Genomic DNA, 14,746 nt, shown 5'->3' with positions numbered 1-14,746 from the left:
ATAGATTTCAGGTGTATAGGTCAAACTTTGCCAGAAAAAGCGGTTTTTCAGAAAAATGAGCTTTCTTAAACCAGTGTACTAGCGTCACGCTGTACGTTTCAATCCACGAAATCAGAAATGCGCCCAACATTTTAACATAATAGATTGCTTCAAAGATAAAATAGCCTCAATAACTGGAATTCTCACCTTTTCAACAGTCAATCCTGGAAATTTTAGCCTAATTCCTCTTTACCATCCGGAAAACGAAGCAAATTTCTGATTACCAAACACTTTGAAACGCGCCATGTTTACACCTGATTTTCGCAAGGAACGCAAAATTCAAGCAGTCTCCACACGCGAAGTATGAAACTGACCTTGCTGATTTTCTGTCATGTGTCATTCTCAACTCACAACGATTGTAAATAGCAATTTTCATAGAAAAATATAAGAAATTGGGTGCGCTAGAAGCATTTTACTAAATACCAAACGTTTTGAAACGTTTCATGGAAGGTTTCAAGTTACATTCAGCAACATCGATCTCAAAGAGAAGCACCAACTTCGCGATCTTCGATCGCCATTCCACTCGCTTTAACACTGACCGAAGGCTTCACAACAGCCTAGGTAACCACCCAAGAAACTTCTAGAAGGTCAATGTTATGCAACTTGTGAAAAACACGTGAGGAAACGTTCTCTACACGTGAGTTTTAGCTTGAAATCATCTGTCTCATCTAGCATAATCAACGTGTAAGGAAATCTGGTTACCGATGGAACGTGAAGACAAAGCAGAATCAATGAGAAAATGGAGAGAAAACCAAAAGGAGAAGAAAAGAAAGTACAGAAAAGCATTCTATGAAAAAAATAAGGCCAGAATTGCAGAACAGCATGCCCAGAAAAAGAAGAGAAAGGCAGATCAACAAACACCACGTGCAACACGAAACAGGCGTCTCAGGGCGGGAAATAATGCGGGAAAGTCAAGCACTGAAAGAGTGAAAAATTTTCGCCAGAAAAGGGATGCAGAAAAGGAAAGGTCAAAAGAGCGGGTCGAAAGAAAAAGAGTGCAAAGTAGAGAAAGGTCAAAGAATTACCGAGAACGGAAACGGGCCGCCACTGCAGATGAATTTACGGACGACATGTCAGTTTCTCCCGCTTCATCATTCCAAAGCCGTATGGCGAAAAAAAGGGCTTTAGACCAAACCAAAAACGTTTTACCGCAGACCCCGGAGAAAAAGGTTGAAATTGTTGAGAATCTTGTAAAGAGTCCTCGAACAAGAAAAGCGCTTCAAAAGAAAGGTGTTGTGAAATCTCCCGAAGAGGAAAAAGAGACGGAGGTGTTAAGGGCGTTGGTCAGTGACCTGAGTGGTGCAATAGAAGTCCTAAAGCATGACAAAAAAAGCGAAAGTAGAGCTGCTTTTGGCGCAATGAAATCATTGGCATTTGGGGAAACAGTGAAAAAGAAAAGGCTGACGTCCTCGGTTTCAAAGTTAGTTTCGCTGGATAGACGCTCTGTCAGCCGGGGAATTAAGCGCAGAGCAGAAGTCCTTAAGGGAGATGAACCCAGTTGGCTGTTCACCAAGAGGAAACCCAGAATTGACTCAGTAAGTGAAGAGATCAAGCAGACAATATGCCATTTCTGGACATATGAGGCAAGTAGGCCCACAGGGGATAAGAAAGACCTCATCAGAAAGCGCATTGGTCCTAAACAGTACCTCGAGCATGCAAAGCATGTGCTAGAACAGACACAGAGTGAAGCATTTTTCAACTTCCGCGCTCAATATCCAGAAGTCAAAATTTCACAGCGTAAATTTGAACATTTGAAGCCCTACTTTGTGAAAGCAGCAAGAGAAAGGGACAGACGATCCTGCTTATGTAGAAAACACGAGGAAGCAAGGCTGGTCTTCAACGAATGCGTTAAGTTCAGAAAGAATTTGTTAAAAGAGGCTGTTAATGCTGACAATCCACCTCTTCCAATGTCCCTTAGTGAGGCTGTAGAGATGACTTTGTGTCCAAAGCCCGAAGGAAGTGAGTTCCACAAGTTTGGTTGCATAAACAGAACATGTGACAACTGTGGGACACACCTCTTTCGGCTTTTACCAGAGGACAGTTCTGGAAGTGAATTAGTCAAGTGGAAACGCTATGACTACGTGGCCACTGGAAAGCTGACCTCTTCTGGGGATCAACAGAAGAAGATTGCCCTTGTACAGCAGGAAACAGCACCAAAGGAACTGTTCCAGTATTTCATTAAGCTGCTAGAAGCTTACCCCCTGCACCAGTTCATGGCAGTTTGGCAGAGAAAGCAGCTTGATGATCTACTGGAAAATCTACCTCTCGGCCATGTAGTTTGTATTCATGACTACTCTGAGAGCTATTCCTGCAGAGGCCAAAATGAAATACAGTCCCAATATTTCGATGTAAACAAGGCAAGCCTCCATATCACTGTTATGTTCCGCCATGCAACTATGGACGCTGATGGAAAGGAAAGTACCGCTGAGGATCCATGTGTCCTCAAGGAGCATGTTTTCGTGATCAGCGACGACCCAGTGCAGGATTTCGACTCTGTGCATCATGCGCAGAGGCTCATAGCAAAATACCTTACCCAAGATCTTAAGGTAACCGTTAACAAAATGCACGAGTTCACTGATGGCTGCGCTGCACAATACAAGTCGAGGCACTGCATTGGGGACCTGTCCTGCTGTGTAGCTGATTTTGGTTTTCCGATTCAGCGTAACTATTTCGAAACATCCCATGCGAAAGGAGAACAGGATGCTGCAGGCTCCCATGTCAAACAACAAGCCACACTTGCTGTTATACGTGGAAGAGCCGATATAACAAATGCCAAGCAGCTATGTGACCACTTAACAGCAAACTTCTCCAAGCCTGCCCAGTCTTCTTTTCCGTCCCGTTCAACTGCGGTGAGCCTGAAGAGGAGACTGTTTTATTATGTTCCAGCAGAAGGAGAAGAAGGTGTTCCCAGGAATCGAGATGGCCGCCGATTCAAAACCATCAAAGGCATTAGAAAATTGCACTCAGTGCTCACTTCTCCTCAGCAACTGAAGGTCCTCGTCAGGCAACGCTCTTGTTACTGCGGTGAATGCCTCTATGAAAATTATTCTTCTTGCAAGAATAAGGATCTTGTAGATGACTTTGAAAACATCAACTTAGAGCGAGAGGCATACCCTGCAGTAACACGCTCGCAAGATGATCAAGCCCCTCCGACCCAGCCATTACATCTACATGTTGCGGATCTCGTCAATAAGGGCAGCATCATTGCCATTGCGGCACAAGATGATGACTCATACGACTACTATCTAATGAGGGTGATAAGTGATAGCCTTGTGACTTTAAGCACTGAGGAAACCGATGACTATGGCTGTCAATTTCAAGCAGGGAACACAGTTTTGAAGGGCCATTTTTTCCTGAGACATAACTTGATAGACATGACTTATAAGCTCGATGTCAAGAAGAAAGCCATGGTTTATCCTGGAACAGTCCGTTATGTGTGCTCAGAACTCAAAAAGAAAGGAAAGGGACGTAGCGAGGTGTACCAGGTGGCAATGGATGTACATGAGGACATAATTGCTTCATTGTAGCAAACTTTTGACACAATTATTATGTCCGTGACTTTACTGGAAGTAAACTTTATCTATGTTGTGGGTGACTGTGTTTTCCTTGTGATCAAAATTTGCATTAATAATTATTTTATTCTAGTGTACAACCTTTTCCATAATTATACTTTATTCACATGATAAAACACAGCTAAAACGTTGATTTGTGTTTACATTTGTTTCATTTGCAATGAAGAAAATTTTTCATTACAAAAACAAAAAAAGAGACCTGATATTGTTAATAAAAGTGAAATGGGTGGGGCCGCAATGCATTCTGGGTACTTCAGAAATTGCACCAACTAATTCCAAAGAAGCCAATATGTTGTAATTTTGTTATAGAGGTTCATTTTCTGTGCAAATAAATGATTTCAAATGAGTTTTGAAGTTCATTCAAATTTTGTATATTTTCTTAGTATGTTACGCATTTGTACATATGTACTGTGCTACTGATCTATAGAGAACTTTACCGTGCATAGTTATAATACTAGAGAATCAAAACAACTTCACATGATATTTAACAGACAGACAAATTATGGAAAATACTGTACTAGGGAAAGATAATTAAAATCTGGAACGAAATACCAAAGGCTATCAAATACTCCGCATCTTTAAAAATCTTTACACAGAAAATGAAGCAATTCATTTTACAAAAGTGATACTGGCATAGATCTTATTTTGTTAATCGACTACTTAGCTTAGCTTAAGCTTAAGCTTTAGCTTAGCTCAGCCAGCACGCTTTCTTGCTGCTCGATTTACAGCCCAAAATTCCCATGAGGAGTGCAACGAATTTTGCGGATCTTTTGTTTTTAAGACTATCATTATGCCTTTCAAGAGACTCTTTGTTCTGTGACACTCACTCATTAGATCTTTGTATTTTATCCACGTTTATATTTTTATACCTCTGATACATTCCACCCCGTTCTTGCGCTTTTCACACATTATACTTTACACCAAATTTTTGTTATGTATATTACCGTGCAAAATTATATGTATATTACCTGATGACGCTTTTCCTCGGAATTAAATTATTATTTTAAATTTCAGCAGTCAAAGGCCTCATTTGAACTAAATTTTTCTTTCTAACGTTTTTAGTTTTGATACCATGGAATTTTCCATGAAACATAAGTACTAACTTGCTCATATTTACCAACAAAGCTTCAAGCCATGTTGCTATTGTTTAATAAAAGTGAAAGCCTAGAATGTGCCAAAGTTGTTGTTTTGAAGTTGGGTGCCATCCTTTTCTATAACGGAACCTACTTTAAACCTCTAAAACTATGAAAAAAATATCGTGAAGATCTGAATAGGCACATTCCGCAAAAGATAAACGAATTCCCACTGAAAATGCACTTATGGCATGAAATATGGAAACACAATTTCAGTTCCCGTAAAACCACTATTAGAGTTTAGCATTGAAAATTCCAGTTTTTGCTTTGTGACTCTTCACTTTTAAACTTGATAAGATGAACAGATTGATGGTGAAACACTGTCGCGCATGAACGAGGAGACCTTAAAAGACCCTTGTGCCACCTGCTGGCATTCACTCTAGGCTTCTACACAAATGTTCACAAGTTATGAAAACTTGAAGATGAAAGTACGGAAGTTCACAAGGTGTCTACCTAAACGCAACCTGCAGCTTTAAATGCTGAAATAGTCAGGAGAGGCATCTGGCACTCTAGACTACGAGCAGTCTCTCTCTATTCTGTAGTCCGTCGAGCAAAACGCGAGACGCAAATGGCCACGTGCATGACTGATGGCGCGAGGTGGGAGAGGCACAAAGAAAGAGAGACTACCCCCAAAGCCAGGGAGAATGGTCTTTCATGGTCTAGTGATTTTTTAGCGTAAGAACTGAAATCTAATTAGCCGTATCCAATGAAATCCTGTCTCTTGATGTCCTGTCATTTTACCCTGTCATTGCAACGGTGACTGATTCAATTGGGAAATATGATGTTATTGGACATAAAACTCACGCTAAATCACGCCAAATCGAAAACGTGTTTGAAGGTTTTAGTAATAGTAATAATAATAATAATAACGCAAATATTTATACACGATAACTTATCAGTTCTAATTAAAAGAACTGCCATCAAAAGGGTTCTGTAATTATCTCATAGATAACTAAAAAATAAAGAAGAAAATCGAAAGACGAAAATAAAATAAAATAACACTAAGAAATCGAAGATTCAAAAATCAAAATCTGTAAAAATTATTACTTACAAGACTGAAAAGAGTTGTGAATTATGGAATACTAGTGAAAAAACTCTTTTAAATTACTCTTAAAAAGAAACCTAGAATTTAAATTTCTTAAATGCAGAGGTAAAGTATTGTAAACTAGAGCCCCTTGAAAGGCAAAACTTCTCCGTTCAAATTCTAATTTGGCTCTGGGAAGTTTTAGTGAACACCCATTGTTTCTAGTGTTAATGTTGTGTTCAATTTTTGTAAAATATCCTTTAAAAGGGGTACAGATGTTATCCTGAAGACAGTCAAACACAATCTGGCAGGACTGTCTCTTTATTAAACTCTCCACTGTCTGGACTTGATAATTTCCACCAATGACTTTCTGACTTCCACATTCAATGCTACCAACAGAGACCCAAAGTTCCACAATACGTAAAAACAGGTTGAATCATTGCTTTGTAGATTTTCTCAGCACTGCTCTTGTCGATTAAAGGTCGGATTCTTTTGAGTAAATTAAATCTTCCAGCTGCTCTTTTATAAATTTTGTCAAAATGTGATTGGAGATTTAAGGACGAATCCAAGTTTACACCCAAGTACTTATAGGATGACATGGTATTAATCAGTGTTCCATTTCCAGTCAAAGCTAGTCGTCTTCCATTCAATGCATTACGCCTTTTGGCAGTACCAAAGATCATAAACTCAGTTTTGCCCTATTTTAGATTAAGGACAAGCTCATTATCACGAAACCAAAAGGACAGGTTGTGACAATCTTCACTGAGATGGCTTTGAATGGATTCCAGATCTCTAGCAGCTGTGAAAATTACTGTATCATAACCGCATAGGTGATGACGGAGGTTGACTGAAGATCGTATGCACATCATTAAAATGGATAGTAAACAATAGCGCTCCCAATATACTTCCCTGTGAAACCCCAAAAAATACAGGTATGGCATCTGACAAAACACCTCTGAATTGGACTGATTGCGTTCAAGAAAACAAATAATCAGTATACCAATGAAGCTCCTTATTCTTAATTCCATAAAACGGCAACTTATCAAGAAGTTACGAGTGACTAACAGTGTCAAATGCTTTTGACAGATCGATAAAAACAGCACCCAGGATGTTTCCATTGTCGACTTCTTTCCTGATTATGTACGTAAAATAAGTAACTGCTAGTTCAGTAGAGCGTTTGGATCGAAATCCGAACTGGAAAGATGACAGCAAACCATTATTCTCGAGGTGTGACAACAACTGTTTATATACAATCCTTTCCAAGATCTTAGACAAAAACCCTGAGCAATGGAGGATGTGTTTGTCATTTTAGTTCCGTTTATAGCTGCCACAGAGCCTGTTGTAATATTTGTTGGGTACAACTCCTTGATTGCTGACCAAAATTTATCTGAGGAAGAGGCTTTAACTTGCAATAGATCTTTATAGTAATTGCTCTTACATTTTTTCACTAGGCTATTCACTTTGTTACGTTGTCGTTTGTAAGATGACCAGTCAATCTCACGATTTGTCCTACGAGCCTTTCTGAGTAGTTGATCCCTCAGATTCATTTCACTTTTGACTTCACTAGACAGCCAAGGACACAGACGACCTTTGATTTTCTTGGTGATGAGAGGGGCATGTGTATCTATAGACTGCTGCAGAATACACTTAAAGCGAGAGCACACATCATTTACACAAGATGATGTAAAAACAGAGCCAGAGTCACTGGATCTCAACTCGTTACAAAAAGCCACAGAATCATAATTTGCATAATTTCTGCACATTATCAACATGGGTTGATATTTGAAGTTGTGAATCTTTCAAGTACAGCCGACTAAATCATGATCAGTCAAACCAGCAGGAATTACTTTCGTTGGTGTAGATGAGGTCAATCAAAGACCTTGAATCCTGTGTAACTCTCGTGGGATCTTTAATGAGCTGTTTTAATCCGAAGCCAGTCAAAATGCATTTCAATTCTATGCGGTCTGAGTTGACCAAATAATTACACTTAAAATGCATTCTTTGTTCTCCAAAGAGATGTTCGTAAGCATTGATTCCAATTTGCAATTAACATTTTTTGAAAGATGTTTTGATGAATCTGGAGAACGAGAAATAAATCCAATAAAAAAACCTTCAGATTTAGGAAATAAAACTTCTATCCACAGACATTTAATATTGTCTAGTTCTAAGTTGTTATGAGCGAAACTCCAAAGAAAAAACTTCCCGGTAGAGGGAGACCAGAAAAGCAGCCTCCATGCAACAATTTCTGCCGTGTATATAGTGTCAACTCTAAACATATTACGGAGAGTACAATCAAAATCGTGTTTCTACAGAGAATCTCTTCAAAGAACCAAAGAGAGCAGGCGTGGAGAAATGTTGTCTTGTCGACTTGCTTAAGGAATTCCATTTTTCCTGCGAGAAAAGTTTGTCTGAGTCAAACCAAGTGTGTTCTAAATGTTCCACGAAAATCTGTAATGCTGTTCAGTTGATGAGGTTTTTAAGGTCTGGTTTGCCACATCACGTTCGAGTCCCTCGATTCAATGCTCGCCAACTGCTGCAGAGGAACGTTTTAAGCAAATGTCCAGTTCGCCTCATTCCGCAAATCCCAGAAAGTAAACAAGAACAGCTTCCCCAATCAAAAAGGGAGTCGAGGCCCCTATGAAAGATTGCACTGAAAAGCCAACAGCTCGGGGATCAATAAATTATGATATGTCAAGTAATGTTACATCGCAAAGAATGTGTGAGGAAATTTGCCACCTGATGTCCATGGAAGAGGTCAATAAACCTGCCTTAAGAATTGTCATTCCCTCTGGCAACGACAATTTTTCATTTCGTTCTGCTCCCCATGCGACAACGGCTAACATGATCAAAAATATTGCAAAACGAATTGGAAGCCAGTGGACAATGCATTGTTTGTACAGGAAGAGCTCAAGGACAAACTCTTGCATTACCTCTCTAAGAACATGGCTCGCGAAATGACGGGGTACATCCATAGTGATAGCATGCTCAAGTACAGTGCTCCTTCTGAACTCGCGGCCTTTCCTAACTGGAAATTGGTGCACAAAATTGAAGTCTGTTGTCCTTTGTGGCAGGCTTGTTTGACAGGAGCAGCTAACGGCCATCTGCCTGGGGCGAAATTTGATGACACTGTTAATTCACTGGCATTAGCAAGTTCTGTGATTACTCACCTGCAAAGTCCTCCTATGTCTACTTTGCCTAAGAGAGTTTCCACCATTCTCGTGCGCAGTGAAGCAAAAGCAGACGATTTCGTGCGTTTAAACCCCCTTGGTATTTGTATGTCACACGACCAAGTTATTCGTGATCAAGTGGAGGCCGGCAAAAGTCACGATTCAAAGGTGTTGCTGTGGAAAAAGTCGCTGGAACAGAGGAACGGAACATTGTTTCTGATAGAAAAAATTCTTAACTTGCGTGGCTACCCTTCGATCAAATCTGTATTGAAAGAAGACTACTTCTGCTAAAGAAAATCCTGGATGGACATACACTGCATCACCTCTCTGAGAAACTGTCACCCTTGAAATACCACAAGTCTCATGATACAAGGTCTCAGTTGCCTTATTGGCTTCCTATTCCACGTATCGATAGACAGACCTTTACGAAAAGGAGATCATTGCATTCTACAATGCTTTTTGTATCTCCTTCCCAGTTTTGGCCTCTATCAGACTTATTTTGAAGGAGATTGACCTGCCCCAAAATTGTAGGAATCTCACAGTGGGTGCCCAAGTACCCACTCTCCCATGACAAGTAGTGTACAATGACACTTGGTGAAAATATGTCCCAAAGGCAGTTGAAACAATGTACTTTTGACTCATCATGAGTTTTTGCTCAATATATGTGGAACACTCCTGACAACAAATTTGAAAAAATTTTGTCGTTTTTGTCGTTTTTTGCAGATATCTACTACCTTAAGAACAATAACCTATTCGTCACGTTCCACTTTCTAAGAAACTCTATCTGCTAAATACACACCAAATAAATGATGTACTTATCGCCTCATTCAGTTTCACCCACTAAATAACAACGTACTTCTACCTTATTTTGATGAATTCTGTATAGAGAACTTTACCATGCATAGCTATAATACTAGAGAATCAAAACAACTTCACATGATATTTAACAGACTGACAAATTATGGAAAATACTGTACTAGGGAAAGATAATTAAAATCTGGAATGAAATACCAAAAGCTATCAAATACTCCGCATCTTTAAAAATCTTTACACAGAGAATGAAGCAATTCATTTTACAAAAGTGATACTGGCATAGATCTTATTTTGTTAATCGACTACTTAGCTTAGCTTAAGGTATCTGCACAGGCAAATTTTGCACATTTTTGCATCATTTTTAGTGGTTGTTTTATGGATAATATCTATATGTCACTACATTGACAGTATTCCTCAGTTCTTGAGGAACTAGAATATATCAAAATAAACTATGTTGTGTCACCCAAAAGGTGTTAATCTAATTACCCCCTAGGGTGGCACGGAAAGAGAAAAATCAAAATTTCAGAAGAATCCTTAGAGTTATTGTTAAAAAAGAAATGTAACACAAATAAGGACGTAAGATACAATAATTCTGTGTTTGACCACGACACAGCTCCAATTAATCCAGCCTCTGGGGCACAATTTGCTATTTTGTAATTTGACCCATATTTTGACATCAATAACTCATCTGTACGGCAATTCTAACCTTTAGTCAAACACAGATCTGTTCATTAACATGCTGTTTGTGTATTTGTCAAATTTCACGAAGTAATAATGATCCATTCCTCCAAAAAACTGGTTCCCGTAAGTCAAGGTAAATCGGTCACGCGGTAATTAACGCTTTTCCAGTGTGAAAAAGCTTATTTTCTTCTCAAAATCAACTGTTTTTCCTCGATACTACCATCACAGACCTTCTTGCCCGCCATTTTGAATCACCGCTGTGTAAAATGCTCGTGGAAGCCTAAGAAAATGCCAAATGACCTCTCTATAGCCCCCTTGGATTTTGATACGTGACCAGTTGCTAGGTGTGACGCATTTCCGGAAGATGCGTTACTCATTGTCAGCTTTAATGCAGTGAAGCGCGCCGAAGTATGAAGATTGAAGAAGAGTTTTATTCAAAATTGAAAAGAATTGCTTCTGTAAAGTGAAAGAAATTGGCAGAAAAACAGACCAGAGGATTAGGGGCCAAGAAAACGTTTTACTCTCCCTGCAAAATTGTCAGAAAATATCAGGTGAGAAGACACACCGATGTAATGTAAATTTAAAACAATAATAAGCCCTGGAAAACGGAGTGTATTTCAAGAACATAAATTTTGACAAGAAGCAAGTAATATTAGTCATCACAGCTTTAACAGAAGCAAGAAAAATCAAGTTGGACACACAGCGGCTGTAGTTTGTCAATGAACCCAAGCAGTGAATAGATTTTGTTCAGCGCATCAATAGAACTTGATGCTGGAAAGAGGAGTCAAATTGCGCTCCTGCCGTCCTTTTCCTTAGTAACGGAAATGAAAATTTTTCTTTAACTTCCAGTAAATCAGTCAACTTTTGAGCAGATTTTCTCTTAAATGCCAAGGTATATTCAAAAAAGAACACCAGATATGCATATTACATCATCTGAACTTACTGTAGAAAGATTTTGAGGGCAAAATAAAATGTTGAAAATTTGCCTGTGCAAATACCTTAACATTATTTCTAACGGATTGTAATTTTTATATATAATTCCAATCTCTGATACCATCTGACTAAATTAAGATGAAGTATTTTTGAAAGGGAGACTACTTTGTAAAAGCTTCCGAGGGTTTCCTTAGTCTTCTTCCCAAGTGTAGACTGTAACAACCAAATATACATGCTGTATTACTTCAATATGGAAAATAAAGTCATTTCATTTCATTTCAAGAGCATCAGCTTCAGGAATTTTTTTTGTTAACAGTTCCGATCTAGAATTATATAAACTATCTTTCTCTCACTTTAGGGCTACGCTGTGGAATGAGATACCCTGACACATCCGACACCTCCCAAAGAATAAATCCAAAAAGCACTGTGCAAATTACTTTTGGATAGTCTGAATTTAGAGGATAAAAATATTGATATGCCCACCTGAAATGGTCAACGAGCAGCCTTACGAAGATGCACCATAGTTAATTTTTTTTTCTTTTCTTGCTTTCCGATTGAAAGATGGCCTGTCGTCATCCAAACTGCAAAGCTCAAAGCAGGTTCTGTGGAATGTTGCAAGAATAAGTGTGTACAGGACATTCCAATACGAGAAGTTAAGGAGGCTAGAGAGCAGTATTGGAGGAGAAATGGGCAAGAAAGGAAAGGAATTTTGACAGGGGCCATAGAAAACGGATTAGCTTTCAACAGAGTTTTCCTTTGTTCAAAAGCCTGGTGTATGGTTCACAGGATTTCACAAACAAAGTATACAGGTTTCAAATTACTTAATACAACTAAAGACTAGTAATCTTCAAATGCAACATGAGTGTGGAACTAGTTGAATATCTCAGTACTTTAACACACTATCAATATATATTTCTTAACATAATTTTGTTAGTAATTTGTGAGAGACAACAAAGAACAAGCCGAAACAGAGCAAAAGCCAAAGAGGAAGAGTTTGGAATATAATTTAGCAATTGGGTGGTTTAGAAACTTCTCAAAAAACGCTGATCATATACCAAATTCACCATTAAGGCCACTCCCAGCATGCCTTTCAGAAAAGGCAATTTACTTTACGTACAAGGCAGAGATGGGGGAGAAGACGGTGCTGAGCCGAAACCAGTTCATTTACAAGATATGGAAGAATAATTTTCCACAAGTTTACATTCCTTAGGTATAAACATGGTAATGGTAATAAACGAAGAAACCTTTGCAAATCATTAACTGGCGTTATGCCACAGGCACTATCTAACCATAAATATCATGATTATTAAGTATGTTTGACTTAATTGTTAATCGTAAATGACCCCCTTTACCCTTAATAACTACAAAGTACCGTTATCTTTTATGATTAATAAGTGCAAAGCTCGCACTTTCTAGTTATTAACCTTGTGAATTTGCCTACAACAAAATAAACATTACTAAAAACTGGAGAAGACACTATTGTGCCATAACCTGCAAGGAGAGAAACTTCCAATCCACCTGCAAGTTGTTCAGCAACAACTCCTTTTTCCCACATGTTCCCATTGAGTAATTCTAGTTCTTCAATTTCCCCTTTTGATTGAAGACGTCCATTGTCCAACATCCCATGCACATCGATGGCGGAGTGAAACCCCATCTTTCCTCATCAAAATATGCACGTAATTTTTACTGATAACATGGATAAACAATTGTGAGTAGCGAATGGCCAGGAAGCCCTCATTCTCTCGGTGCCAAACAGAACCATCATCCTGCGTTTACCGCAAGGCCAGCGCGTCTTCGTTTATCCCGTCACCGCAATAGTAGATGACATTCCTGTCACTCATTACCCATTCACACTGGCATACGTCCAAACTATTACGAAGTCACAGGGCCAGAACATAAAACATCTTGTGCTTTGGCTGGATAGCCCCATTGTCCCTGCAGGAATGAGGTCCTGGGGGGCTGTCGCGAATCCACAAAAAGGCAGCACTCTCCATTCTGCAACCAATCCACGCCAATCTGCTTCTTCAGGTCAGACTGTGATTTTCCTTGGCAGACCCGACATTGGTAATCGCTCTGTCTCTCTCTCTCTTATTCACCTCTCATTCTTGCATTCTTTCTACACTTGTCTTCATGGAATTCTTTGATCTCTCCTTCAAGTCTCATTCTTCTTCCAACTGCCTGCATCTCATTCTTCAAACCTTCCTCCAATTGTCTACAGCTCATTTCTTTCTCTTTGTTAACTCCTTTTTGGCATTTTTATGTTTCAAAACCACTCCGTTGCAGAATCATTTCTTAAGCACAGTTCCAAGGGACGCTCTTGTGTCGGAGAACACGAGCTGAGGTAACCAACCCTTGGGGAGTGCCATAAGAGAGCTACTTCTGATACGTATCTTTCTCTTTGGAAATGCAACAGTTTACCAATGCCAACCACTCTTTCGACTCTCTCATAGTGCTACCCCGTCGTGGTGAGAGTTCCCAGTAATCCGTACCATATGGACCTCAGACGGCTAAAAATCTAAATGGCCTGCACGGGTGAAGCCAAAGGGACTGCACTCCAAACAATCGTTCCCCTTTTTAACAACATAGTCCATCGATAACTCGGCAGGGAACCTCGCCGATATCTCTATATTACCGTCTTCTTAACACACCTATGTAGACAACTAATGTTTTCTTTTTTTTGCAGCAATGTCTCAATTGTCTAGCAATAGTGGGACACCGAAGCCCAATTACAACAAACACTTTCCGTGAAGTTTTCTCCTTAATTACAGAGAGGCGCTACGAAAATTTGCCAGACGACAAAATTCTCTATTGATTAAAGGACTTGAACTGCGTGTGGTTGTTGCGCCCCACCATCGCCATCAGCGAAATGGCCAGCCCCCTCAAAGATAACTGGGACAACATTCGCACGTATAAGGGAACTGTTTTCACCGAGGAGTTCATCGAAGAGATCCAGAACTTTGTGGATCCCGTAACAGACTCCCTCCACCACCTTGATAACAAGGACCAATTAGTGAACAAGCCGCCCGATACGGATGACGTGTTAGACGTGTTAAAAGCAATAAGTGACAAGCCGGAGATTGAAGATCTCTTCATCAATGCCTTTAATGCGACGGGCCCAATACTAATGATGGCCATCCATCATGTACTTAGAAATCGCCCTCAAATACAAAGTAAAACAAAGAAAAACGATAAATTATCTTCCAAGAATAAGGCTAGCCCAATCAATTTTTAGGGCCAATTTCCCTTCGTACATAAGCCCCTCTGAATATAAGCCCCTCCAAAAAAGATAAGCCCCTCAAAATTTCGACATTTTACGGTATTTTTATAGGAATACCATTTCACTAGCTATTGATTTCTATTTCATTGGTTTATCAGAGATACAAA

At 39.4% G+C, this 14,746-nt stretch overlaps 1 protein-coding gene across 1 annotated transcript; it reads left to right on the top strand.

The window, feature by feature from the left end:
• Positions 1 to 743: 743 nt before the first annotated feature.
• On the top strand, positions 744 to 3,566 carry LOC140930164 (uncharacterized). Its single transcript, XM_073379829.1, has one exon. The coding sequence runs from the start codon at positions 744 to 746 to the stop codon at positions 3,564 to 3,566; it is 2,823 nt and encodes a 940-aa protein (XP_073235930.1).
• Positions 3,567 to 14,746: the final 11,180 nt, after the last annotated feature.

This window comes from Porites lutea, chromosome 3 (assembly GCF_958299795.1).
Source record: "Porites lutea chromosome 3, jaPorLute2.1, whole genome shotgun sequence".
NCBI lineage: Eukaryota > Metazoa > Cnidaria > Anthozoa > Scleractinia > Poritidae > Porites > Porites lutea.
The sequence above is the reverse complement of the archived record's forward strand: the minus strand, read 5'-3'. Positions and strand labels throughout refer to the sequence as shown.

What these genes read in the sequence shown, in the direction of transcription:
- LOC140930164 (XM_073379829.1), top strand. Translation starts at nt 744, where the DNA reads ATGGAACGTGAAGACAAAGCAGAATCAATGAGAAAATGGAGAGAAAAC.